Source organism: Labrus mixtus, chromosome 14, assembly GCF_963584025.1.
Source record: "Labrus mixtus chromosome 14, fLabMix1.1, whole genome shotgun sequence".
NCBI classification, from domain to species: domain Eukaryota; kingdom Metazoa; phylum Chordata; class Actinopteri; order Labriformes; family Labridae; genus Labrus; species Labrus mixtus.
The window spans coordinates 12,164,545-12,190,214 of record NC_083625.1 but is presented as its reverse complement, the minus strand read 5'-3'; the positions used below and the strand labels follow the sequence as shown (position 1 = coordinate 12,190,214).

Genomic DNA, 25,670 nt, shown 5'->3' with positions numbered 1-25,670 from the left:
ATCAAATTAACAGTCATAAGAGAAGAAAAGGTATATTCTCTGTCAGCTATTTTAACATCATGTAGAAGATTAATTGGCCTTTACTCTTTAGGAAACAATTGACTACGTAAGACTGACAACATTAAAACATCATGATATTGTCAACGCATTGATTTTTGAAAATTATGTTTGTTTGTTATCTTTTTAAAATTATTTAAATTTGGCTTCTAAGAAAAGAATCACAAACAGATGTTGAGCTTTGTGTGTGTGTCTTGTGCAGGTTATTAAGACAAAAGGAAACCCTGACGAACACTACAGTGTGTTGGACCTGCTGAGGAAAAGCCAGATCAGAGTCATGACTCTCATTCTTTGCTTGCTCTCGTAAGTAAAAAAAAGTTAAATCATCCAAACTCACATAATGTTCTAATGGGCAAAAACAACATAAAGTGAAGATCTTCACCAACTGGACAAAATATAAGCAGTACACATGGACAGGCGCAGAGATTTTATACTGTTTTAACCCCTAAAATCATCTTGTCATCATGATAAAAATCCAACACCAAAATATATTTCTGTATGATGCAGTTTGTTTGTTCATGCGATAAGGGAAGAGGAAGAAGTGAAACATTCTGCATGTATTCGACTAAATTGTACTGAAAGAATGTTTGGCATAGAAAAACCAAATACAGCTCTACTTTGGACTACTCGGGGCATATCCACACACATATAGCTTCACACACTGTTATATGCAAGCCATGTTTCAAACTTAAGCACTTTAAACACTCTGCAATAAACTCCAAGTAACTATTAACAGATAGGATATTTATTTAAAAAGGAAAGCTGTATGTCATTCTTTTTATTTCAGGGTCTATGAAACCCAAATTCCAGCACTTGCTTGTCCTTTAACTCCAGAATTTGATATTTAAGCACAGTGATACGAATATCTGGCAGTAGACAGGGATTTGAGGGAATGAGGGAGGGGGTTGCTGATCCTTTTGCATCTTCTGCTCTTTCCAAGTGCTCACTGTACTGTATTAATCTGTATAAAAAATGTATTAAAAATATTGTTGAGTAAACAAAAAAAAAGGAAAGCTTTAAACTGTAATTGTGTGTCACAGTTCAACATGTGCATGAGAAAGATCTCCCATGGGACATTTTGACATGGAGCCCTTCCAAGAGTACAAAGATATTTGTTAAAGAAAGGATAGGATTGTCACATTCAGACACAGTTACTTTATTAGTCTCTTCTGGGTACAGAAAACAAGAGAATTCTGCCCACATGGAAATAGAGATCGGCTCTCCTCCTGCACATTTGAATAAGTGTTAATACCTTAGTCCAATAAGAATGTCTTTACTATGCAGATTCCAATGAAAACATCTCTGTTCTATGTTTGTAACACCTTCTCCCTCAGGTTCACTATGACTATTGGATACTATGGCCTATCCTTCAACACATCCCAGCTCCATGCTGACCCATACATCAGTTGTTTCATCTCTGCAGCTGTAGAGGTTCCTGCTTATATTTCCAGCTGGCTGGCTCTGCTATACCTTCCACGGCGAGTGTCTGTCATCAGCTCTTTCCTGCTTGAAGCAGTGCCACTCTACCTCATCCTGCTCATGCCCAAAAGTAAGCACTTAAATAATCAACGAGTGATTGACAAGTGAAGGGGAGCTCTTAAACTAAAGAGCATACAGTGTCTTCTCTCTCAAACAGGCACCTCTCTGCCCTCCTGTCCCTGTTTAACACCCAGGACTTCAAATATTCTCAGTGCAAAGCAATAGACTTTGCTGTTAAACTAAGAAGAATTTACTATAAAAAATAATGTAAATGTAACAATTACAAATTCTAGGGGTTTAATTCACTTAGAATATTTCAAGCCAAACTAGTCATACTGTATGAACATGTATGCAGTAAATCATAACGGAGTGTTGGACAATAAAAAAAAAAGATACATCCTGCCTTTTTTTCATGCATTAAAGCACCAACAGTCACGAACAAACTTCCGAGCGCTGAGAGTCGGCAGCCTGTTGCAGCAGCTCTGACTCACTTTCTCTTTTTGTCTCTTTAATATATTTTTTTTTTTTTATTCACTTACTTTGATAGTATTGCATTTATTTGTTTTCTGTTACTGTAGTGTTTTAGCTATGCAATGTCTTGAAATGACTCGTTTCTTTTGGGACGTTTCTCTTTTTATTGTTCCGGATGTTGACGGTCACCCGTGAGGAACTACTCCACTAAAGGCCTAACCCTTTGCATATTTAAGTTAAGGCTAAAGACCCAGATGATGATCATGGTTTTGTTTGATAATGATGTTTTAAGAATGGATTTGATGCTGATTAGAACTCTCAAGAACAGCAGTCGACTGTGATTTGCCTCTCTTCACTGCCTCTCAGCACCTGTGTGTCTGATTGGGCTTAAAGCTGATCGTTTGCACTTCCTGACGTTGTTCCCTCCCCTCTAGATCCTTGCTTGTGTTGTACTTACTCTCTGACGTACATTGCTTTGAAAAAAAGCGTCTGCTAAATGAATTGTAGAATTGTAGCTTATGCTATAAACGCTGTAGTGTGTGGCACCAGTTTACTTGCACTATACTTGTCCCACTATACTTGTACATGAAATAAATAAATAAATGAATCTTTTCCTATTTTTCAGGTCTGTATTATCTTTCTCTTGTACTGGAGATGTTGGGTAAATTTGCAGCCACCACCGTATCCTCCCTGATGTTTGTCTACATCGCTGAGCTTTACCCAACAGTGCTCAGGAACACCGCCACGGGGGCATGCACCACAGTTTCCAGATTGGGCAGCTGCATGACACCATTGTTGTTAGAGTTGGGTGAGTTTCCTGACACTAGATAAAAATGATCACCTTTAGTTTTACAGTATGGGATTTTAAATATTTGTTAAAACAAACAGTGACCTGACCGATAAAATGACAAAGATCCTGCCATACAGTCCCTGACATAAAGATTCATGAATAGGGTTTGAAGCTGACACTCAAAAGTTATGGAAAGTTCATAACTCATGTTAGTTTTTGTTATGTTCCCTCTTCACTTTCCCTCCTCTACACTGCTAATCCAGTGCACAAGCCGAATTTGTCATCAGAGCTGTCAATCGTTGCATGTTAGCCCTTTTTATCAAATCATTCATTTAAACTAAGCTTCAACGAGAAGTGAACACTGGGACTTAAATAAGCATGATAAGAACTAACTATTCAGACAGAAACGATGATCATTAATTTGAATGTGTTGTGAATGGGTTGTGGGGCTCATTGTTTTATTAACAATACAGAACTTACATTTTTGTATTATATTTCATTGTTGTTCATTGCTTAACCAATGTTCCATTTGTCAACATGGAGGAGGGTAGACACACCTACACTGATGAATGTCAGTAGGGAGAGCTACAATTGTTTTGGCTTCACTTTGGGGGATCTGATATGTCGTCAATATTTTCAAACATTCTATCATTGTGTCTCACACTCATTCACTACCCCCTAATCCCTACTCCCAACTTGGGGAGTTCTCTGTAGTGGACTATATAGTGAACTTATCAGATCAGTAAATGTACTATTTCAGACACTTCGTGCTGGCTGCTGATATCTACGCCTGGTAGAGAACTAATATTAAACTGAGTGTATTTTCTCAAAACAATGAAATATAAAACATACATTTAACTTCTGTATTGTTAATAAAAGAATGAGCCCAACAACACATTAATTTGTGTGAACAGACACTGGTCTCATGCCTGTCATCATCATTAGGAAAAACAGACGTTACTCCTGTGAAAATCCTTAACCTCTATATTAAAATATTAAAAAGATTTCAGTAAAAATACCACCAAATATGAAGTGTTTTACCACACAGCATCTCATAATGGTTTTTATTGCCTGGTTACTGACTGTCAATTTTGCCCTACTTTTCACAGTGCATTGTGGGCTACAATGGGCCTCATTCACCAACCGTTCTTAAAAATACAAATTTGTTCTTAAATACTACTTACGAACTTTTTAAGAAGGTTCTGGGATTAACAGATGTTTTCTTCTGTGGGATTTGTTCTTAGATAAGAACAGAAGTTACGAACACTCAAGAGCACTCATGCACATTTTGAGTGCTGAGCGGCTCGGGCAGAATGATGGAATGGTTATTGCATTTAATTTAAATCTACAGTTGATTATATTATAGGGTTTGCATTGCACTATTTTGTTTAATAATTAATCAAATGTTTAATTCATATTTTTATGATCATACAGATCCGAGTTGTCTGTTAAAATAAATAACATACACATGACACTTCAACACTAACTTTATATTCCTTTGTAACCATTCCTCACACTGCTTGCTGCTGACCACTCGAATAGTATCTCCCACTTCAGCAGTTCGATAGCCATCACCACAACCTTATTTTTTTGCTACCAGCATGTGTTTCTCTATCTGCAGGGTCATGCACTCACGCCCTTTAATGGGCATAAGTGGGCAGTTACCTTTGTTAATTGGGAACAACAAGCACAAGCTTTGAACACGAGGAGATAAGGACACGTCTGCGAACCATTCTGTCATTTAAGGTGAATCTGACGGAGAGTCATCTTAAGAACAACTTCAGAAAAAAACATACAAAATTCTTCAGAACATTTTGGTGAATGAGGGCCAATGAGTCCACCATATAGCATATGATAATGCCACACCGCATTACTACATATTAAGGAGTGTGCTATTTCGGACAGCCTGCCTGTGTGTACACGCAAAGGACCTAGCCGATTCTCTCATCTAATCTTAATCTTCTCCTTTTAAAGGTGGATACTTTAAATACCTTCCTTATATCATAATGGCGACCCTGGCTGTTGTGTCTGCGTTTGCTTCTCTCTTCCTGCCGGAGAGTTTTGGAAAACCTCTCCCTGAAACTATTCAACAGATGCATCAAAGAGAAAGGTAGGCCTCTTCATTTCCATTGAGAACTTTGAGTGGGCTATATTGCCACAATACGTTACTTATCCCATATCAACTTAGTACTTCATATGTTTTCACACACTCTGTACAAGCACAGGTTTAAAGTTTTTTTCCAACGTTTGAAAAAGAAAAGAAAACCGGGACATGGATGTTTTTCCTGGATTGAGTGTGTTCATTTAGTCATATATCCTAATCCTTATGTAAGAGACACTGCAGCTGACAAGTGGATTTCATGGATGGTATTTCAAAGCATAACATGATAGTAAGTGGTGTATGAAAAATAGATCTTTGTGAGCATAATATTATACTTTAATTGGAAAACTATTTAAAAAATAACTTGAATTTGGAACTTTTTAACATAAAAAGGAAACAGTCTAAATTTTTCAAATGATGCCACAAAAGCAAACCGGACCACCAACCAGAAGACGAGCAGTCCAAGAGAGCTTGTTAGCCGTTTTTCCAGGTAAACTCACCAATGAGTATTTGTCAGCCATTTAGAAAGACACATGGTGAGAACGGTTGAAGTGCACAGTTAATGTCAAAAATGACAAATGAAAGTTCCTTACAGCTTTTCAATCATCAAATGTTGGCATATATAATGTGCACCAAAAAGGTTGAGAAGCATGTCTTAAAGAGAAGAGTGCAGAAAGTTTTGAAAAAGATTTGTAGAACTTTATCGATATAAAGCCGGTAACAAATATAAAAAAATTTGAAAAAGGGAATGATTAGCCCTAGTTTAAATGAGGAATATTGCACATATTAATGTTGTCTTTTTCCCTCATTCAACAGAATGAAGTGTCCATGCATCCCTGGAAAAGAACCCCCAAAAACCTTAGTACTCCTGGACAGTACACTATGATTATCTGCTGAAGTAACACTTCACTGACAAGTTCATTTATTGATATTTCTTTCCAGTGCTTGTACTTTTTTACATCATATATATTTTTTTAAATATGGATAAATATCTTGAATAAACTGGAGAAAATTAAAAACTAATAGCTTGACTTTTTTTTAAAATCTATTTAGAAACTTCACCACTCATCAGGCATCTGCAGATTTCAAAGGTCTTTGTGTTCTATAAAAAACAGTTGTTAATAATTGTCTAGCAAAAGTTGCAACATTCTTATTTTTGTCGTAAAGGCCTGACACGAGTGTTTTTTTTATCAGCACTTAGGATTTGAAGTTTTATTACCCAAGTTATCTTTAGACAGCTGAAGTCTGAAGAGTCAAGTATGACCAAAAACTGATGATCCATTTCCAAAGTCTGATCCACTTTGTTTTCTCTTAATTGTTACTCAGGAACAAGTGTTGTACTATGCGTGTGTTAACTTTGCTTTATCCTGGAGCCTTAATTATCTTCATTTATCTTGTGGACTGAAACTGTATCTCCTTTCCAGTGGCACCACATCAGTACTGTAGGGCTTGTAGGGAACCATAGGAAGTATGATCGTCATGTTTATCACTAAGTAACTTTCACAAGGTAAGGATTAACTTCTCAATGAGTTTCTTTCCTGGTTAAATAAAGGTTAACAAAAAAAGTAAGGTGTGGCTTCAGGTGTCTGGTGAGAAGAAGGCAAACTTGTTCACAGTAGAAAATGGGCACAAAAACACAGCAGCAACAACAGTGACGGACACCTGAAAGGATTACACAATGAAGGATTATGATGAATCCTCAGCGTTTCTGGGTCAGTGGGGGTGTTTCCAGCAGGTTGTCTTCTTCGTGCTCGCTGCCAGCACCATACCCAATGGAAGTGGAGTTTTCTCTATTGTCTTCCTTGCTGACATTCCCCGTCACCACTGCCTGGTCCCAGATGCCAATCTCACTGAAGATTGGCTCAATGCTGTTATACCAATAGAGGTAAAAAAAAAAAATAGCATGGCAGTTTTTTCACTTATTGTTATAATGTCCTATGAATATTACTTCTTCAAAAATTGCTAAGTGAAGAGAAGCTGAAACTGTAGTTGCTCTGAAGGTTTTGCATATTTTTCCTGGGATTAACGTTCATTTTTAATATGTTTAGCATTTTTTGTTATTTGTCTATGTTCTGTATCTGCCTTAGGTTTTAAGCCAACTACTGTAGCCCAGTATGGCTCCATTACAAGTGTTATGTAGCTTTATACAGGTATACGTTTTTTGTTAACTTACCTTACTAATACATTTTTTGTCCATGTGACTGTGAGGTGACAGATGGAGAAGAGGAGCGAAGTAGCTGCAGCAGATACAGGCTGGATGTTGTCAAAAATCTCTCTTCTCAAGGATTAATTCCTGGCCGGGATATTAACCTGACCCAGCTGGAGCAGGAGAGCTGTGTGGACGGGTGGAGCTACAGCAAAGACATCTACCAGTCCACCATTGTCTCTGAGGTGCATGTCTAGGACTACTTTTGTCTAGTTTAAGTAGCAATAGTGTTTGATTTTGAATACCACAACCTGGTTTGGGTCCTTGTCTAACAGTCATCGCAATCCATTAAACAGGGTCATAACAATGAGCAGTTAAATAATCGGACAGCAGCAGGAACCACTGATCAACATTCACAGCAGGAGGACAAAACTAAAGGGACAACACAAACGCCTCAGATGGCACACACATTACAATCCACAACCCTTTACCCCCAGGCTACAGATTTCACACCTACAGGACTAAGAGAGGCTTGTTTTGTGCCCACATGCAGCTTTCATAACATTGTCCTTGACCTATTTATCATGCTTTCAATACACCTCATAAATTAATTCCAGTGTTTATTCTTTTTTTAACCCTAGAAATCTTTAGAATGATTTATTGCTAATCTGTCATGCTTCATTTAATAATAATAATTGTAATAATACATTTTATTTGTAAGCGTTTTTCAACACTCAAAGGCACTGTACATTAAAAAAAGACAAAAATGTTGGTGTGTGTGTGTTTTTGTGCTGTGCTGTCATTCATGTGAGCTGTCTGCTCACTGATGCTTTGTTACGGAGCTGAAGTTCCTAACGGGTAGATAAAATTATTTGAATTGAACAACTGTTCAATTATATATGCTTGGATTTGAAGTTTGACCTGGTGTGCAGTGAGCAGTGGAAGCAGCCGTTCACCTCCACCGTCATCTTCCTGGGAGTTCTTATTGGATCATTCATCTCAGGACAGCTCTCAGACAGGTAAAGCTTTAAGGATGCACATATCATCTTCTAAACCCCTCAAATGAAAAGTGTGGTCCTTTATTTTACGTATTTGGTATTTGCACTTTTTATTGATTTTTTTTACAGTTTTTTTTTGCTCTTCTATCATTCTTTGCCTTTTATTTTAGGTTTGGTAGAAAGACTGTTCTCTTTGCAACCATGGCGGTGCAAACCATTTTTACCTTTGTTCAAATCTTCTCGTCTTCTTGGTTGGTGCTGTGTGTCCTGCTCTTTATCGCTGGAATGGGACAGATCTCAAACTATGTGTCTGGTTTTGTGCTGGGTAAATGTGAACATGTCATACTCAATCTTTATTTCAATCAATCAATCCATCTTTATTTGTATAGCGCCAATTCATGACAAATGGTATCTTGAGACCCTTGAAAAATGGGAAAGGGGGGGAATTCCAATTCAAGCTACTTTTAAACAGTATTAAGTGATTCTGAACTGTATACATGTCAGTCTTGTATGTGTCTTGTTGTATGTACAACTAATTACCAACACTTCTGTGTTTTTTTTTTATGCAGGCATTGAGATTTTGACTGGCAGTGTGCGGGTGCTATTCTCATCTATGGGGGTATGTCTAGGCTATGCTGTTGGCTACATGATGCTGCCTCTCTTTGCTTACTATTTAAGAAACTGGAAATCTCTCTTGTTGGCTTTGTCTTTGCCTGGCCTGGCCTACATCCCTCTCTGGTGGTAGGTTGTATTCTTACCATGAATAATGAACATGTATACATGGTAAGGTAACCTACCTTGTGATTTTGTTCTTGTGAGGAAGCCGACCTGATTCAACTTCTTCTTTATCATGGTACGGTAGGTTCATCCCAGAGTCTCCCAGATGGCTACTCAGTCAGGGAAGAGTGGAGGAGGCGGAGGCCATAGTCAGAAAAGCTGCTAGGTGGAACAAAGTGGAGGCTCCACAGGTCATTTTTGAAAAATGCAGCTCTCATGTAAGTCTGCTTTGTTTAAATTACTTCAACTTGTGTGCTTGAAAACACAAACATTGTTTGTACAATTTAACGTGAATGTCTGCACCAAATATACCGGGGAGAGGGGAGGGCAAAATAAGGTGAGAAAAGGGTGAGACAGAGCTTTTATGTCTTGCAGGTTGATGAGGTTAAGACACAACAAAAGGAACATCACAATGTATTCAGTCTGCTGAGGACAAACAACATCAGAAACACAACTTTGATCCTGGGCCTTGTGTGGTAAGTATCGAGTCAAGGCATGTCTTACATCAAATCAATACATTGAAAAAATAATCAAGAGCTGCCTATTATGCAATAGGTTTACCTTAAGTTTTATTATACCCTTCAAACATTTATTTTGCCTGTATCTCCCCAGGTTTACCCTGAGTATTGGATACTTTGGCCTGTCCCTGAACACATCTCGGCTTCATGCTGACCCCTATCTCAGCTGCTTCATTTCAGCTGCTGTAGAGATACCAGCCTACATCGCCTGCTGGCTTGCGCTGCAATACATTCCACGAAGAGTGTCTACAATCTGTGTCCTGCTCCTCGGAGGAGTCTCACTGTTCTTGATTCAACTGATACCACAAAGTAAGCAGTATTGTGTTACGTGAAGGTGCTGATATTTCCAAGCAAATATCATCAGGTGTTAAAAAAGGAACTGAGATTTAGCAGTGCACACCTCAGACAATCCCACGTTTTAAAAAAAGTGACTAAAAAGTGATGAGGGAGATATTGAATACCTACTAACTTAATGATGAGGATGATGATTGTCTCGATATTATTGATGATGATGATGGTAATGACGATGGTTTTACTTTAATAACGACGACTTTTTAGATTTTTTTTCTATACTGATGAGAGCTCTCAAGAACTGCCGTCAATGTTGTGCTTTGCCTCTGTGCAATGCCTGTCAGCACCTGTGTGTCCAGTCAGACTCAAAGCTGATCGCTTGCACTTACTGACATTGTTCCCTTTTTTCTAGATCCTTGCTTGTTTTGTACTTACTCTCTGATGTACGTCGCTTTGGATAAAAGCATCTGCCAAGTGAATTGTAGAATTGTAGAATATTTCATCTATTATAGGGCATTTATTTAAGAACTTTAAAAGAGGAAGAAGGTAAGGTACTCCTGAAATCCCACAACAAACCGTGTCTTACTTTTCAGGTTTACAAAGTCTCTCTGTTGCACTCGAGATGCTGGGGAAATTTGGTATTACCTGTGGTTCATCCCTGATTTATAGTTACACAGCAGAGCTTTACCCGACAGGGCTCAGGAACACTGCGACTGGAACATGCACCACTCTTGCCAGAGTGGGCAGCTGCATTGCACCTTTTTTATTACAGCTGAGTAAGTAAACTCAATAGTAATGACAACAACCCTTAAGAGTCAAGTGCAACACTAATATTTTTATCCATGTCTGGAGGATTCCTTCTCATCCTTATTGCTTCCTCTCCTTGTTCAGGCTACCTGAACAAGTACCTTCCATACATCATTTTGGGGACTCTGTATGTTGTGTCGGCCTTTGCTGCTCTCTTCCTGCCAGAGAGCTTTAGACGACCTCTTCCTGAAACTATTCAACAGATGCATAAGAGAGGAAGGTAGGTTGTTTGAAGAATACATTCATAAACTTCTCCTTTATCAAATCAGATCGTCAGACAGTGATCATTTATACTCTTCTCTCTTGAGAGTGATTTTATGAAATGTTTAACTTTTTTAATTAAAAAACTATGCCCAAAAAAGCATGTCCCCAGTTTTCATGTCACTACCGAAACCTCAAGAATTTTAGTGCCTTGCCTGAGCCTGGATTTAAGCCACACCCCCTGCATTTTTGACCTGGAAGTGAAACTGCATCCCTGTCCCCTCATTGCTACATATTAAGCAGCTGTATCCCATCATTTTGAAAATAATGTGTTAAAAAGTCTGAAAATCAGTGTGTGACTTTAAAAATGGTCACGTCCGGACACATTCTCTTCAATTCAGTACACTTTATTTTGGTTTTATGTCAAAAATTATGTTTTTATGGGTGTATAACTCTTCAAATATGTGCTGCTAGCGATGTGCTTGATAGCATACTTTAATTGTACTCAAACTTAGCTAGAATCATCACTACCAAAACAGTCAATTTAAAATGTACATGCACAAATACTAAAATAGATTTAACAAGCTGTAAAAATATTCTCTAAAAAAATCTAACTTTGTGTAGTAGTCCTTTTAAAGTCAAAAGTTTATTTGGATTTTTCACTTGATTCTTTACCGTTTATGTATAAATGTATCTTCGTGAGGACAGGAAGTGATGTCATAACAAACTAGTCAGTTTTTATACAGATACCAGAACAGATTTTTTGAACAACAGAAAACATGATGTCACAGATTCGTTTTTTTAATAAAAGCAAAACACCCTCCCACTCATCATAATGAAATTTCAGTTTTGCTCTTTTTAAAACTCAAACGAATAATGTTTCTCTGTTTGTTTGTCTTTTGTCCAAACAGCTTGAAGTGGCCAATCATCTCTCGGAAACAACATTCAAAACCTGGGCTTCCTTTTGAAACAAAACTTTGACTGTCTAAAATATTTCATGCCATCATTGACGAGTTATTAGTCATTAAAAAAGGTAATATGATTAAAAAAAAAAAAAAATGTACAAAAACTGTCCTCTTTGAGAAATGACTTTTACAAGAAATAAAGGTTGACATATTTTGACCAACATTTGGAGTTGATTACATTGTGCTTGAATTCTCTGCATGGAGTTTATGACAAATGTATTCCAAATATTTACCATACACTTTGCAATATTGTGGTGCAGTAACTGTGGAACAATGCAGTTGTGTCGTTAGTAAAAGAAAAATCATTATTAATAAGGGTAACAGCAGTAAATTGCATTGTCACAAACATTGTCACACTTTTCCTTTCACTGTACCACCAAAAGGAGAAAATCACTCCAGTTCAAAGGATATATTTGAAAGCATAGTCGCATTATTTGAAGAAATGTTCAGTTCCTTTGTGCACATTAAAGTGACATCATAGACACACCCGGGATTTCTGTCCAGATATTTGCCTTACACAGAACATCAGATCTTCACTGGACAACCAGAGACTTCCTTTCAGCTGGGTTTTCATTTTCCTCCACCTGGGTTAGTGTGTTAGGTTTCTTCTGGCAACATCTAGTGTAAAAAAATAAAAATCATTTATACAGTTACAGTATTTCACTTGTCACAGAAAAACACGTTAAGGCCTGGTTTGAATATTGCTGTAGGAGAACTAAGCATGCTAAGGCTCCACCTGCTGGACCCAAAAGGAAAGGGAGATTCTTTTAAGCATTATGGACTCCGTATCTCCTTCAAAATGTGGTCAAGTACAGTGTAAATTCAATGCTCATCATCCACTCCACAACTTTAACAGATTTAAAGCTTACAGACTCTTGAGAGTGGCGGCAGTTTTAGGAAATGTCATTACAAGTGAAATTGATCAAATTCACCTCCAGTTTACTTACATTATATGGATGCTAACATGCATTTTTGCCTTATCTTTGCCACAGTCACAACCTTAGCCAATGCCAGGTAGTGTGTGTGGTTGATCCCACTTTCTTTTCTCCACGTGTTTAAATGGACAGTTTCACAGTTATGAATGGAGGAGGGTGGGGTTATTATGACCTGTTGTAACTATTTTATCTTAAATTACAGATGTACAATCATTTGAATAGGGAATGGTGCAGCTTTAATTTTGACTCGGCACCCTGAAGATCTGTTCTCAAACTGTAAGTTCCCCTCTAGAGAAGCACTGCTCAGGTTTCTGGCAGAAAGCCCTGCATGCAAACACACATTGTAAGCTGTCTGTAATCTATGTTCTGAGACTAGACCACCTGTGCCAAATTGCAAAATAAAATAAAATAAAGCCAATATTTTGCTTTAAATTTGAATCTGCAGCCAGGTAGCATAACTTAGCATATATAAATGAACGTGTTGAAGAGGATCTGCCCAAAGGCTTTAAAATCTGACCACAAAAAAACTCTTAAGATAACTTATTAGTAGAGACATCTCAGTCATATGATGTCTTAACTATTTATATCTTATAGGATTTGGAGAGGATAAGTATTTGATTCATCTGTCTCCAGCCATAATTATGCCTCTGTTATTGTATGTTCTTCTCTATACACAGCTACACACTTGCACATACACACAACCTAGAGGTAAATTATACATGATCCTCTAACATAACTACCTGTGCCATCATGCCAAATCATAATAATAATAACACAATGTCCAATGTCTGTTACCCATGCAGTAGAGAATATATTAACCAACATTAGACCCTGACTATTTTCATCAGTGAGTATACAGACACAATGGAAGTACAGAAGTAAAAAGAATCCAATCCCAGAAACAAAAGACACATCTATTATGAAGTTAGATGAGACTACTTACAATCTCTTACTCTTTATTTTGCTCTGTAAATTGTGTACCGTAAATAGAGCCTATGACTTTTTATACACGACGAAAAGGTAACCATGAAACTAATAGAAATTGAGCCTGAATCAACATTAAAATGTACCAAAGTCTAAACGGACCAGTTCAAAGCTACAATAAAACTTCCTGACAGGGAGGTGTGGTCTTACCCGGGGAAGCGTTGCATGTGAGTGATGGTGTCAGGCAGAGGCATTCCACGGGTGTCAGGCAGCAGGAGACTCAGCAACCCAACCAGAGCTGTCAGACTTCCCATGAGGATGTAAGGCAGTGAAACCGAATAGCTTCCTGTGGCGACACATCAAAGGAGAGAAGGAAGTGAAAAGCCAGCGAGGCTAAAAGGGTGTCGTAGAGCATTTTAAAAACTAAAAGACAAAAGAGATGACAGAATAGTGCGATGTGGCTGCATTAGAAATTTAAATCACTTCCACTAAATCTTTAAAGAAACTCTACGCTTTCACTTGGTCTATCCTCATCTGGGTGCTAATCAGGCTCACTAGGACTATTTATCTAAGAATCCAGATAAATACCCCCCTTCTCATTCTAAAGGCCATGCTATCAAGGTTCAGTGATAACTTAAAGGCAGAATAATTTTTTTGATCCAGTAGATGAGCACCATCTACCAGCATGAAACCAAAACAACTCGCGCTGCATTGTTGTGTTAGCATGCTAATGCTAGCAATCTTTATTATGCTCGTATCTTCACACTGCATGTAAATTTACCCAAAATGACTGTGATCTAGAAACACTTACGTGACATTGAATTAAGCAGTGAGTACAGTATGTTATTCTTCTTTTCTCTAGTCCCTCAATTAAACAACTTTTATACGCCGGGGGATGAGCCAGCCGGCCGGCCGTCCTGGCGATGTAAACAAAGTGAAGATAGGACTCAGAAAGCTCGGAAAACATCACAGACAGTGAGACTCGGGTGTCACACTCACTGTAGACAGTCATGACTCACAGAGTTATTTTAAGAGGATATACTTCTATTACTCGATTTCTATTACATTTAAGTGTGAAAAATCGCATATTCAACATTTAAATAAAAGTGAACAGCTTCTTTAATCCATTTTCCATTACACCTGAGAGACTATGGAATTGCAGAAACTTCACAGGGATCAAACTCCAGTCAATTCAATCTTAGTTATATTTCTTACTTGCATATTGGCAACGGTTCTATTATCTCTGAAATAATTATTTACTCTGATTTTTTTTTTTTTTCCAGAATAAGGTATTACAATTCACATTTTAAGTGAGTATTTTAATCCCAGGACATGCATTTTGTTGTATATCTGTATAACTTGAGGACTTAGATTTGCACTTATGAAAAAGCTCTAAATATTACAGAACTATAAAATGCTAAAACCTCCATCAAGAAAAGTTATATTATACAAGTGGCCAGGAAAAGCTAAAGAGAAAAGCAGAGAAAATCAAATGCAGGTATATTAAAGGTAAAATGACATTCAACTGAGCTGATAATGCAGCAACCAAGATCAGGAACAACATATGTGTTGCTTTTTTCTGTGCTTGTGCAAACTAAATTAAATAAAAGGGCTGGATACTGTTCACCTAAATAATCGAAGGTTCACACTTATCCCCAAGTTATCAACGGACAGCTCATTAGGATGGGTAACTTCAGGCAGAGGTAAGAGTATCCTTACTTAAATAAATGAAGTATGGAGCAATGATGCTGCCTACTCTGGAGACCATGGAGCAGGTTCCCAAAGCTGTGTTCCTCAAAACAGTCGGGTAGAGCTCTGCTGTGTATGCGTACACAATAGCGAACGCTGTTGTCACTGCGAACTTCCCCATCATCTCCAGTGTAATGGCTAGAAAAATCTGATCTAAAGGGAGTGAAGCATAACATGTTAGCAGCTAAATGTCAGCTATTGTCAGCAAATAAATCCTGCTTGATGTATTGAAATGAGAAAACCACATTACATAAATAAACAGGAGTATCACAGGGGTTTATCATGTTAAATTGTCTACTTGAGTGTCATACTTGCTGGTACGAGCTGTATGAGGAGTAGAAACAATCCTCCCATGAAAAGCGTTGAGGAAAGACTCAGTCGCCTTGAAAACCAGCGAAACATAACCCAGGACAAAGTGTAGGCAGGTATCTCTACCAGGGCAGACAAGAAACAGTTGAAGAATACGTTGCCGTGAAGGTTTGATGTGTTCAGGGAAAGAGCAAAGTAGCCAATGGCCACTGTGTTCCTGTAGGAATAATGGATAGAAGTAATTACTAATTACAGTATTTTACCAAATGTAATCACACTATTAGCAGGATCTTCTTATGTATTCACTGATTATTAATGTGTGTTTATAAATTGAAGTGAATTTAACATTAAAAAAAAATAGGGAAATACTTTCAAGCACACTGTATATAAAAGACCTGAATGTGATGTCAACTGTTTGTTTGTGGACAACCACTTCATAGCCTGGAGTTTGGGATGTTGTCCTTTGATGGCCGTTTTGATGAAATATGCAGGTTGGAGGCACATCTGCATGGCTACATTGTGAACCCACAGTCCTTAATCCAGGAGGCAATTTTCCTAATCCCTGCATAGCATTATAGCATCTTTCTGTTTGTTGTTTTCAATGTTTGACCTGCACGGTCATACTCCATTCTCATTGCATTATGTGAATCAGGCAGCCTTTGCTTCCTGCAGAACACTTACTGTATATGGAGCACCTTGCTGCAGCCTCTGCATATACTGTAGGGTAGAGATCAACTGTTTGCTTTTAACTATCAAATCTGGGCGGATGATAGAATTGAACTGTGAGAAAAGCTAACTGTGAGCGTTAGTGTTTACATCAGTGGTTGGTGTACGGGAAACAGTGCAACACTTCCAGGTGGATGAATACAAGACTATAAAGATAAATTGAACCGCATGTGAAGAGAGTATAGCAGTTCAATGTTTGGAGGTTTATGTTTTGCATGTTTCCCTTCCAACAATAAAATAACTCACAGCAATAGATTTTCCTTGTTTCTGAAAGAGAAAAGGTGGAGTTATGTTAATGGGTCTTTAGCTGACTTGACGTTCAGCTTTTTCTACAGCTACAGGACAGCAAGGAAATGAACCTGGCATACTGTGCAGTTACATAAAACTGATTTTGATCTTTGGTGCATGCCTCACAGCACCTGACAGTTAGTTCATTATTTGTTGTTGGTGAAACAGGCTGACACATGGTCGAGGAGATGGATACAAGTTGAAACAGTGTATGCCCAGTATATGTCTGCATGTGTGTGCTTAGGTGTGCTTTCTTGTGTGTGCAGGGTCACTGTACTGAATGTGGAGGTCAGGCGGGACAGCAGGGACTCACCAGACTAGCCACAGCGTGATAGAGAGCCAGCGGATGTTTGGAGAGCGGAGCAGGTCACAGATGTTGTAGGCCTTCCTCTGATCAGATTGAAGTTCTATCTGTGGGGCAGTGGGAGCACGTGGAACAACAAACACTTAACAAGCAGAGCCATCAGTCTGGAAATAATTTAATTAGAGAGGAAATTGTTAATGCACTGCCACTTGCTGTGTGAACACATGCATTTACACGTGTTCACACATATAGGGCTAAAACCCCAGGATAAGGATTAATAGAGGCAAAGGTTCAATGAAAGAGCTTTTAGTAATTAGGAATACTGCTAGAAAGAGAAATCTGCCATAGTAAAGGTATTGCACATTTAGTTTATATGAGGGCAATAACATGAATTGCAGAACAAGAATGCACAACTAGCTTTAATCTACTTGTGAAACTATCATAATTACAAAATAATTTGGAAGAGAATGCTGAGTGCTCTGGTTAATTCTCCCACTGTACAAATTCCTCCCTTTTTGGTGCTTCCACACATGCACAAAACTCCTAAAAACTGAGTGGAACTTTCAACTCTGACCTTACCCACAATTCTTCCTGCCAGACCCCTAGTGTTCTGTGTGAGGTCGGGAAGTGATGTGAAAATGCCAATAAGAGCCTTTCTTGAGAGGAGGTCTCTCCCCCTGTTGCAGATGACTGACATTTCTCGTAGCCAATTAAATTCTCAAAACTAGATATGCTGCTTCTATAAATCCTTCTGGGTGATTTCTTCATGTTCACACTAAATCCACTCCAATCCTGTATTTTATCTTTCTGCTTTCTTGCTCCATGCCCTATTGCTAACAGTGAGAAGGCAGACTAAGAGTTCAAAACAAACACCTAGCTTCTAGGAGCGTATCCCACCCGGGGGAGGGCTTACTGCGCTTTGTGATGTCATGAAGGGTAAAGCTCCAAACGGCTCGTTTGAGCAAACATTTTCTGAAAAGTGAAGCAGGCAAAAAAAGGAAACGATGGACTTTCTCAGAAGATGCTTATTGATAGTAAGTTAGGAAGTTGTTGAACATTAATTATGATCTTAATATGCTTTGCTTAGTATGGCTCTTATAAGAAGTAAACAAAATGCTACATGGGCTCCGCTGTGGACATGGGAGAGACGCCTTTCTGCCCGTTTAAAGTTATTGTACTATTAAAGCAACCTTTGAAACACCTTTTTTATGGTGGAAAAGTGACATAGTGTTGTTTTGATGGACAAACACTTTCTCAGCAAGTCATACTTCCATTTTTAGAAGTTAAGATATTTTTTCCAGGATTCTCTACTTTGTTAATATTAAATACATATTATATTCCAAACAATTATAAAAGAGAAAGATCTGTCCAATATATTCCTATAAACTGCAACTCAGAGAAGTGCTCACTCAAGTGCAGAATAGTAAATAATTACATCACAGATGTGAACACTAAAAGGTGTTTGCATTCCCGCTACTTATCTGGTAAGTAAAGGTGCCATGGGAACACTAAAAGATAACCTATTTCTGTTCTGACCAGGTAATGGCTTAGATATTCAGAGAAGGGTCATATTTTTCCTACAGCTCATTCATTGTTATTGAATGTTCCAGAGACTTTAGTTTAATTATTAGTTCACATTTCATATTCTCTGCCTTAGTTTTTCCACTTTGTTAAACTGCATTAGTAATAATACATACTTTATATTTAAAGCCTTTTTTGTAAATATTGTATGAGTTAAAGTGTAAGTTTTCCTGTGGCAGTCAAAGACTTAAAGAGCCCATATTATGCCCTTTTTGGGGTTCGTATATTTAATCTATGTACCTACTTTTGTATGTTCACAATAGCTAAAGTCCGAAAAAAGTGTCTGTTTTCATGTACTGCTCCTCCTTGCTCCCTCTCCGCTCTGAGTCTGTGAGCTACACTCTGCTGAGCCCACACTGTTAGACCCCACGTGGGCCAAGTCTGCTCTGATTGGTCTGCCGATCCGCTCTGTCGTTATTGGTCAGTCGCTCAGCACGGTTCTCGGAAATGTCCCACCTCTTTTACCATATTGGGAATGCAGCCACTGGCTCCGTCCGAGGGGAGCATAAACATTAGCACCTTAGCACTACTGTGCTACCGCAGGCTACGGCATATCGTGGGCGTGCTACAGAAGTTAACGGGCGTGCAACGTGAGCTGCTGGGCTTGCCACAACGAGCCAATGGGCTTAGATCAGTGATCTCACACTGACAATGACGTCGGACTGACAAATTTTTATCGAGGGGGGCTAGAACCGAGCGTTACATGCGGCTAATGCTGCAGCTAACAGGAGGACGTAGGAGAAGCCGCGTTTCCGCGGACTTTGAATTTTTGCAAATAGATGTGCCTAAACATGCACAGGACACCTGGAAAACACACTAAAGAGCATATAAAACCAGAAAAAACATAATATGGGACAGAGCGGACCAATCAGAGCAGACTTGGCCCACGTGGGGCTCTACATACGCAGTACATGAAAACAGACACTTTTTTCGGACTTTAGCTATTGTGAACGTACAAAAGTAGGTACATAGATTAAATATATGAACCCTAAAAAGGGCATAATATGGGCTCTTTAAGGCTGAGCCAAGCCACCCTTCTAAGGAAACTTGTTTTGGCCGGTAGTATCTGCAATCTCATTCTGTAGGTCACCACCCAAAGCTTATAACAATAGCTGAAGGTTGGACCATAGATATACTTCAGGTTTGGCTACCTTTCGCCATGACAGTCCGGTAAAGTACACTCATAACTGTCGATGCTACTCCTACCAATTGTTCAATCTCACAATCCATTTTACCCTCACCAGTGAACAAGACCAAGAGATAATTGAACTACTTTGCTTCGCAAAGACCCAGTCGCCATCAGGAGGGACCATGGCCTAAAAATTCGGGTTCATCTGATCTGTACAGTTCGATAACACAGCAAAACCACAACCTCTGCAAAAAGCAAAGATGAAATTCTGAGGCCCCAACAATGGATGCCCTCATCTTCCTGGCTTTGCCTTGAGATACTGTCCATGAAAATCATAAACAGAATTGGTAGAAATGGAGAACCCTGGCATAGGCCTACATGCACAAGAGCATGTCAGACCTTGTGCCGAGTATGCAGCCATAGCTCTCACTTTGGTCATATGAGGACTGGATGGCTCATAGCAATTGCCCTGGTACCTCATGGTTCAGAGGGACATGCCAACCTCTGCACCACGTTTATATGGTGAACCTGGAGGTAAACTTGATACGATATAATTGATACGATACAATACGGTACGCTCCACTTTATTGTCCCCTTGAGGAAATTTGTCTTAGACTTAAGTGCTGCAGACATTTAGCTGCCTCCACAGTAACATCAATAAATAAGAACTCATTTCAAACAACAATTCACATATAATCTAAGAAGTACATACCAATGACTGACCTTCAAGAAAATATGTTAGAATATTAAGTCCTCTCACCTGCAGAGGACTAAAGATGACTGATGGAGCCTCAATTTTGTTCTTTTTAGCAGCATTTCTTATGATGGCTTCAGCCTCTTCAACTCTACCCTGAGAGAGCAGCCAACGAGGAGACTCTGGGATGTACCTGCCTCGTTAGACAAGAGAGAGGACAGAAGGTGAAAGAGAGGTTAACATTTTGGACTTAAAGTTATTAAAACTAGAAACTTCTTTTGATTCCATCATTGCTTCCATCAAATATAAACTTACCTAACACTAGCTGAAAATGCCAATACGATATGATCTTTATATGCAGGCTCTAACTAATAAAAGCCCATTGGAAAGACGATTTGTTTTGGGGCTTTTTTACTGTTATTTAGATAGGACCGTGGATAGAGGATATCCGGAGAAAGTGGGAATGACATGCGGAAAGGAGCCGCAGATCAGACTTGAACCCAGGCCATCCACTTAGAATAGAATAGAATTACTTTACTGATCCCAAACTGGGAAATTGTGGCGTTACAGCAGCAGGTTGTCCAAACACACAATATGAGCAAATTTAAACACAATATAATATTAAATACAAAGTAAATGAGCACTAAAAATATCAAAACTAAGAATGGGAATATATACAACCAGGATTTAACTAAGCATTACTAGTCTTAAATAGGAAGATTAAATGTAAATGTGCAAAAACAGAGTTGTAAATGGACAGTATTGACATAGGGAGCTGTCCAGAGCTATGCAATCAGTGATGCTTAAGTTAAAGTGCAGGAGTGTAGACATATTATCAGCAGAAACTATTCAATATAATGGCGAGTAGACAGACAAATGAAGTGAACTTGAGTGTAGGGATAATTTGTAAATTTAACATGTGCAGAACAGATTACAGTAAGGAGAGACAGATATTATCATGATGACAATTCTCTGCTCGCAAGAGGTGAGCTGTTGTACAGCGTTATGGCCTTCGGTAAGAAAGATTTCTTGTATCTGTCCTTGTGACAGCGGAGTTGGATCAGTCTGTTGGAGAAGCTGCTCCACTGTTTTGTCCAGTAGGGTGTGCAGAGAGTGCTCAGGATTATCCATAATAGATAACAGTTTGTTCAGAGTCCTCCTCTCTGTCACCACTACAAAAGAGTCCAGCTTGCAGCCTATCACAGAGCAGGCCTTCTTAATGAGTTTGTCCAGTCTCTTAGTGTCACCAGCTCCAATGCTGCTCCCCCAGCAGACCACAGCAGAGAACAGTGCCCTGGCCACAACAGACTGATAGAAGATCTCCAACATCTTGCTGCACGCGTTGAAGGATCTCAGCTTCCTAAGAAAGTAGAGTCGGCTCATCCCCTTCTTGTACACAGCCTGAGTGTTGGCCTTCCAGTTCAGTTTGTTGTCTATGTTGACACCCAGGTACTTGTACTCCTCCACCACAGACACATCCTCTACCAGGATGCACAGCGGTGGTGGCTCTGTCCTCTTCCTTCTGAAGTCGATCACCATCTCCCTGGTCTTATCCAAGTTCAGAATCACGTGATTTCTTCCTGTCCACTCCACAAAGTTATCCACCAGCTCTCTGTACTCCCCCTCTAGCCCATCACTTACCCCACCACCGCAGAGTCATCAGAAAACTTCTGCAAGTGGCATGACCTGGAGTTGTACTTAAAGTCAGAGGTGTACAAGGTGAAAAGGAAAGGAGACAGCACAGTCCCCTGTGGAGCTCCTGTACTACTCTCCACCATTCCAGACTGAACACTGCCAAGTCGGACAAACTGTGGTCTGTCTGTCAGGTAGTCAGTAATCCAGGAGATGATGGATGGGTCCACACCCATCAACTGCAGCTTCTCTTCCAGAAGTTGTGGCTGGATGGTGTTGAATGCACTGGAGAAATCAAAAAAGGTGATTCTCACAGTGCAGCAGTTTCCCTCCAGATGTGAGTGAGCACAATGCAGCAGGAAGATGATGGCATTGTCCACTCCCAGGTTGTGGCTGGTAGGCAAATTGTAGAGGGTCAAGGGATGGTTTCACCTGCGGCCTGAGGTGGGTCAAGACGAGCCTCTCCAGCACTTTCAACACATGAGAAGTGAGAGCCACTGGTCGATAGTCCTTGAGATCAGATGGTGTCGTCTTCTTTGGGACCGGGACCAAGCAGGACCTCTTCCACAGCACCGGTATCCTCTCCTGGCTCAGACTCAGGTTGAAGCGGTGTTGCAGAATCTCAGACAGCTGGCTGGCGCAGGTCTTCAGAACCCTTGGGCTGATGCCGTCCAGGCCTGGAGCCTTGCTAATGTTTAGTTTCTCCAGCTGTCTCTTAACCTGGCCAGTTGTTAGGGTCAGAGGGGGCATGGAGCAATTCACCTCAGGGGGGAAAGTGCACTCCTGTGGTGCGGGGCCAGAGTCCAAAGAGTTCACCATGGGGGGTTGTGGGGAGGGAGAAAATACAAATGGAGGCTGGGAGGTGTGAATGGGGCACAACCAAACCACTAGAATATCAGCGCCCCTAAAATCCCTTTTAAGCAAGCACCAGGAAATTGGCTGCAAAAGTAGACCAAATATATAAGTTAAGCTAATTTTAAAAAAAATTTTAAAAAAAGAAGCCACAGACAAACACACGCACCTACCACCATAGAGGAACACAGAAAAAGCCAGGCAGGGCAAGCCCAAGAATAAGCATCCTCCAGTCTCTGATGAAGAAGGCAAACAGTGGCAGCAGCATGTAGCCCACAGCAAAGAAAATGCTCACGCCTGCTGTAGAGAAGACTGGCCGAACATGTTGGCCTAAAATCTCTGCTCCTAAGCACATGGATAAAAAGGGGGGCATCACTTTGAGGGAGATAAGCTTGAATGCTGTTATAACATAATATTACATTTATCAAGGTTTAAATTGGCATCCATTTCTGGAATCTGACAAAGTTATGTCACAGCTTCAGCCACTGATAAGACAAAGGATAGTGAAAATACGAAGAGACATCAAGCCATATTAAATTAAAACAATTTACTTTCTATTTTCATTCATTCTTAATTTCCTGTTAGCTACTGCTTGTTGATGGCTATCATTTCCATACAACCACTTCCAAGTTAGCATTAGTGTACGATTGTTTAATTACAAGGATGGCCCAATATCCCTCCTGATTTTTTTTACTAAACTTTTATTTTCAGATGCTAATCTATCCAGTGAAAAAGTTGCTCTTTGCCAATTGTACAAACTCAGACAATCTTAAAGAAACACGATACACAGCTTTGTGACAATATAAGTGTGTTTAGCAGCATTATTCTGTGTGATGTTAGAGAAAAATCACTATCATGTGAATATGTTGGATTATCAAGGACAAATAAGAAAACAAAAACATTGAGCAGACACCAAAGTACCTAGTACAAACGCAGTAACATAATTGGAGATTGCGCCCAATCCAACAATGAAATAGATGGCGCAGAACATGACCCAGGATTGTGAGAAGGCCAGAAGGAATGTGGCCACTGTCTGGATAGCAATGGTAACAAATAATACGTTTTTTCTCCCATACCTGAAAATGGAAACAAAGTACAGGTAATTGACCAAATAAGCATGCTGTGTAAATGTGATGGTAAACTTTTCAATCTCAAGACTTTTTGTTTAATCTGAGCGATCAGTTCTACCTGGATGCAAATCCTTATCACTTCAGTAAATGAAAGATGTATCTATTGACAGTGCAATGTTGAGATCTGGTAGGGGACATGCAGACTGTTTAAGGCACTTGAATTAAACACACACACTTACTACTTCTATCAATTCTGTTTTAACACTCAAATAAAATTGAGGATATGTAAGCTACATTTTGTAGAAATAACAATAAATGTCATCGTCTGCCCATAACCTGTCAGAGAGCTGTCCCGAAACAAGTGATCCAGAGAGAACGCCACAGAAGAAGATAGAAGAAGTCAGAGGGTTCTTCCACCTGTCATCACACACCAGGTCCCACTGAAAACACACACACACACACACACACACACACACACACACACACACACACACACACACACACACACACACACAAACAAAACCGATACAATTGACTTCAGGACTATTTAAACGTTTTCCAAACCGACGCTATTTGGCTGTTTATTTAACACGTACTTAGCCTTGATAGACTAAATGTGGCCTCATAATTAGGGCACCATAACCTCCTGTAAAGGTAGTGACAGAGCAGGTACACGAACCTCAGATATAATAGTAGAAATATACACGCTCCTGTCGTACTCCCACCCGTCCAAGCAGCCTTCTGTCGACACATGAGACAGGTTAACATCAAGTCCAGGGAGCAAGCCTCTGTCCGAGAAATCCAGCACATCTTGGAGTTTGTATCTTGCGCACTTGCTGGGCACGAGCGTGCCGCTGGGGCTGTCAGCCTCGAGCGGGATGCTGCTGTTCCTCCACGCGGCAGTGAGGTTCACGTGTGCAGGGATGAGGCAGCGATGAGGCAGCGTGTCCGCGAGGAAGACGATGGACAGGGCGGTGAAGCCGTTTGGGATGATGCTCATACATAGGAGGAAAAACACCTCCTGCTGGAAACGTCCCCATTCCCCGATGAAGGCGGTGGCAGCTTCATAGTCGGTCATGTTGCCTGTGATAGAGAGACTCACCTGGCGCAGAGTTAAAAGTAGTTATCGATGAGGGACTAAAAACAAAGCAGCAGCTTTGTGTTGGAAACAAAAAAACGCCCACCCACCGACCACCCGCTGTCCTACTTCGTTGTAATCAGTGTGTAGAAACCCAACTAGAGAGTGTAAGGCTTTCAAAAAAACATAATTATAAGGTCTCAAAAGGCTTTAATGGCATGCAACCTAGCCCAATAAAATTCACACAATAAGTAAATGCCACAAAATATTAAGTTAGAAGGAAAATATATTCTATAACCACTGTAAAAACAGGCCTAAATCTTAACTTGCAAAGCAGGAAAAACACACCTTCATGTATACTTTTATTTATTGTGTAATTTGAAAAATTGCTGTAGCTATTTCACTGAATCATTGCAAATTACTAATTTCATAATCCGGACAGCTGCATTAAAGAGAAAGCATTAAGTGACTAGAGTAATGTGTCAAAAAACTCGATGAGAGAGTTACACCCACTGATCTCTCGTCTCTGCACTAACAATAGCTTGTGATGTTCAGCTTTCTCGACTTGACTGTGGCCCTCTTTACAAGACTCATGCACTCTGAACCCTTTTATTGACAAGTTTCACAAGTTTATCTTTTGTTCAAGGTCAGAAAAGGAACACTTTTTTTCCTTGGTTACAGCGCCTAGACCGCACTGACACTAGGCATTCTGTACCGTGCCTAAGCACCCTTCACCCCCAAAGTCCAGTTCGGTTGACTATAGTGAGTGCTCCAATCTGTGCTCAAGCTCTTCCTTGG

The 25,670-nt window shown here is 39.6% G+C and overlaps 3 protein-coding genes across 8 annotated transcripts in view; 2 read left to right on the top strand and 1 right to left on the bottom strand.

Moving 5' to 3' along the window:
- Positions 1 to 6,091, top strand: part of LOC132988029 (organic cation/carnitine transporter 2-like) — a 61,825-nt gene extending 55,734 nt beyond the window's left edge. For all 4 annotated transcript variants that reach the window (XM_061055113.1, XM_061055114.1, XM_061055111.1 and 1 more), the window contains 5 exons: positions 260 to 360; positions 1,392 to 1,606; positions 2,633 to 2,815; positions 4,772 to 4,907; positions 5,715 to 6,091. In XM_061055113.1, coding sequence (XP_060911096.1) covers positions 260 to 360; positions 1,392 to 1,606; positions 2,633 to 2,815; positions 4,772 to 4,907; positions 5,715 to 5,784 — 705 coding nt within the window. In that variant the 3' untranslated portion in view covers positions 5,785 to 6,091. The remainder of the gene's footprint in view (positions 1 to 259; positions 361 to 1,391; positions 1,607 to 2,632; positions 2,816 to 4,771; positions 4,908 to 5,714) is intronic.
- Positions 6,092 to 6,329: 238 nt separating this feature from the next.
- LOC132988026 (organic cation/carnitine transporter 2-like) lies at positions 6,330 to 12,956 on the top strand. Of its 3 annotated transcripts, none has more exons than XR_009675776.1 (12): positions 6,330 to 6,783; positions 7,107 to 7,289; positions 7,960 to 8,063; positions 8,213 to 8,367; positions 8,612 to 8,783; positions 8,905 to 9,037; positions 9,195 to 9,295; positions 9,432 to 9,646; positions 10,222 to 10,404; positions 10,520 to 10,655; positions 11,548 to 11,669; positions 12,739 to 12,956. XR_009675776.1 is itself a non-coding variant. In XM_061055104.1 (11 exons), exons 1-11 carry the CDS (start codon positions 6,577 to 6,579, stop codon positions 11,615 to 11,617), a joined length of 1,659 nt encoding a protein of 552 aa, XP_060911087.1. In that variant the 5' UTR covers positions 6,330 to 6,576; the 3' UTR covers positions 11,618 to 12,254. The 3 variants fall into 3 exon arrangements, 1 of the variants encoding a protein (XP_060911087.1); XR_009675775.1 differs by lacking the exon at positions 12,739 to 12,956 and adding an exon at positions 12,106 to 12,254; XM_061055104.1 differs by lacking the exon at positions 12,739 to 12,956 and having other exon boundaries at positions 11,548 to 12,254.
- LOC132988025 (solute carrier family 22 member 4-like) lies at positions 11,693 to 25,294 on the bottom strand. The gene is made up of 11 exons (XM_061055103.1): positions 25,221 to 25,294; positions 24,474 to 24,896; positions 24,131 to 24,234; positions 23,646 to 23,800; positions 22,898 to 23,069; positions 20,307 to 20,433; positions 16,846 to 16,943; positions 15,521 to 15,735; positions 15,180 to 15,362; positions 13,671 to 13,806; positions 11,693 to 12,219 (listed from the first exon to the last, which is right to left on the bottom strand). The coding sequence occupies exons 1-11, from the start codon at positions 25,224 to 25,226 to the stop codon at positions 12,135 to 12,137; spliced, it is 1,704 nt and encodes a 567-aa protein (XP_060911086.1). The 5' UTR covers positions 25,227 to 25,294; the 3' UTR covers positions 11,693 to 12,134.
- Positions 25,295 to 25,670: the final 376 nt, after the last annotated feature.

Bases quoted from the DNA above. Each gene is read 5' to 3' on its own strand.
- LOC132988026 (XM_061055104.1), top strand. From the start codon at position 6,577: ATGAAGGATTATGATGAATCCTCAGCGTTTCTGGGTCAGTGGGGGTGT. The intron at 9,296-9,431 runs GTAAGTATCGAG...GTATCTCCCCAG, and splicing joins TTGATCCTGGGCCTTGTGTG to GTTTACCCTGAGTATTGGAT. The intron at 9,647-10,221 runs GTAAGCAGTATT...CTTACTTTTCAG, and splicing joins GATTCAACTGATACCACAAA to GTTTACAAAGTCTCTCTGTT.
- LOC132988025 (XM_061055103.1), bottom strand. The intron at 23,070-23,645 runs GTACTTTGGTGT...CCATGTGCTTAG, and splicing joins TGTTACTGCGTTTGTACTAG to GAGCAGAGATTTTAGGCCAA. The intron at 15,736-16,845 runs GTGAGTCCCTGC...TTATTCCTACAG, and splicing joins ATCACGCTGTGGCTAGTCTG to GAACACAGTGGCCATTGGCT.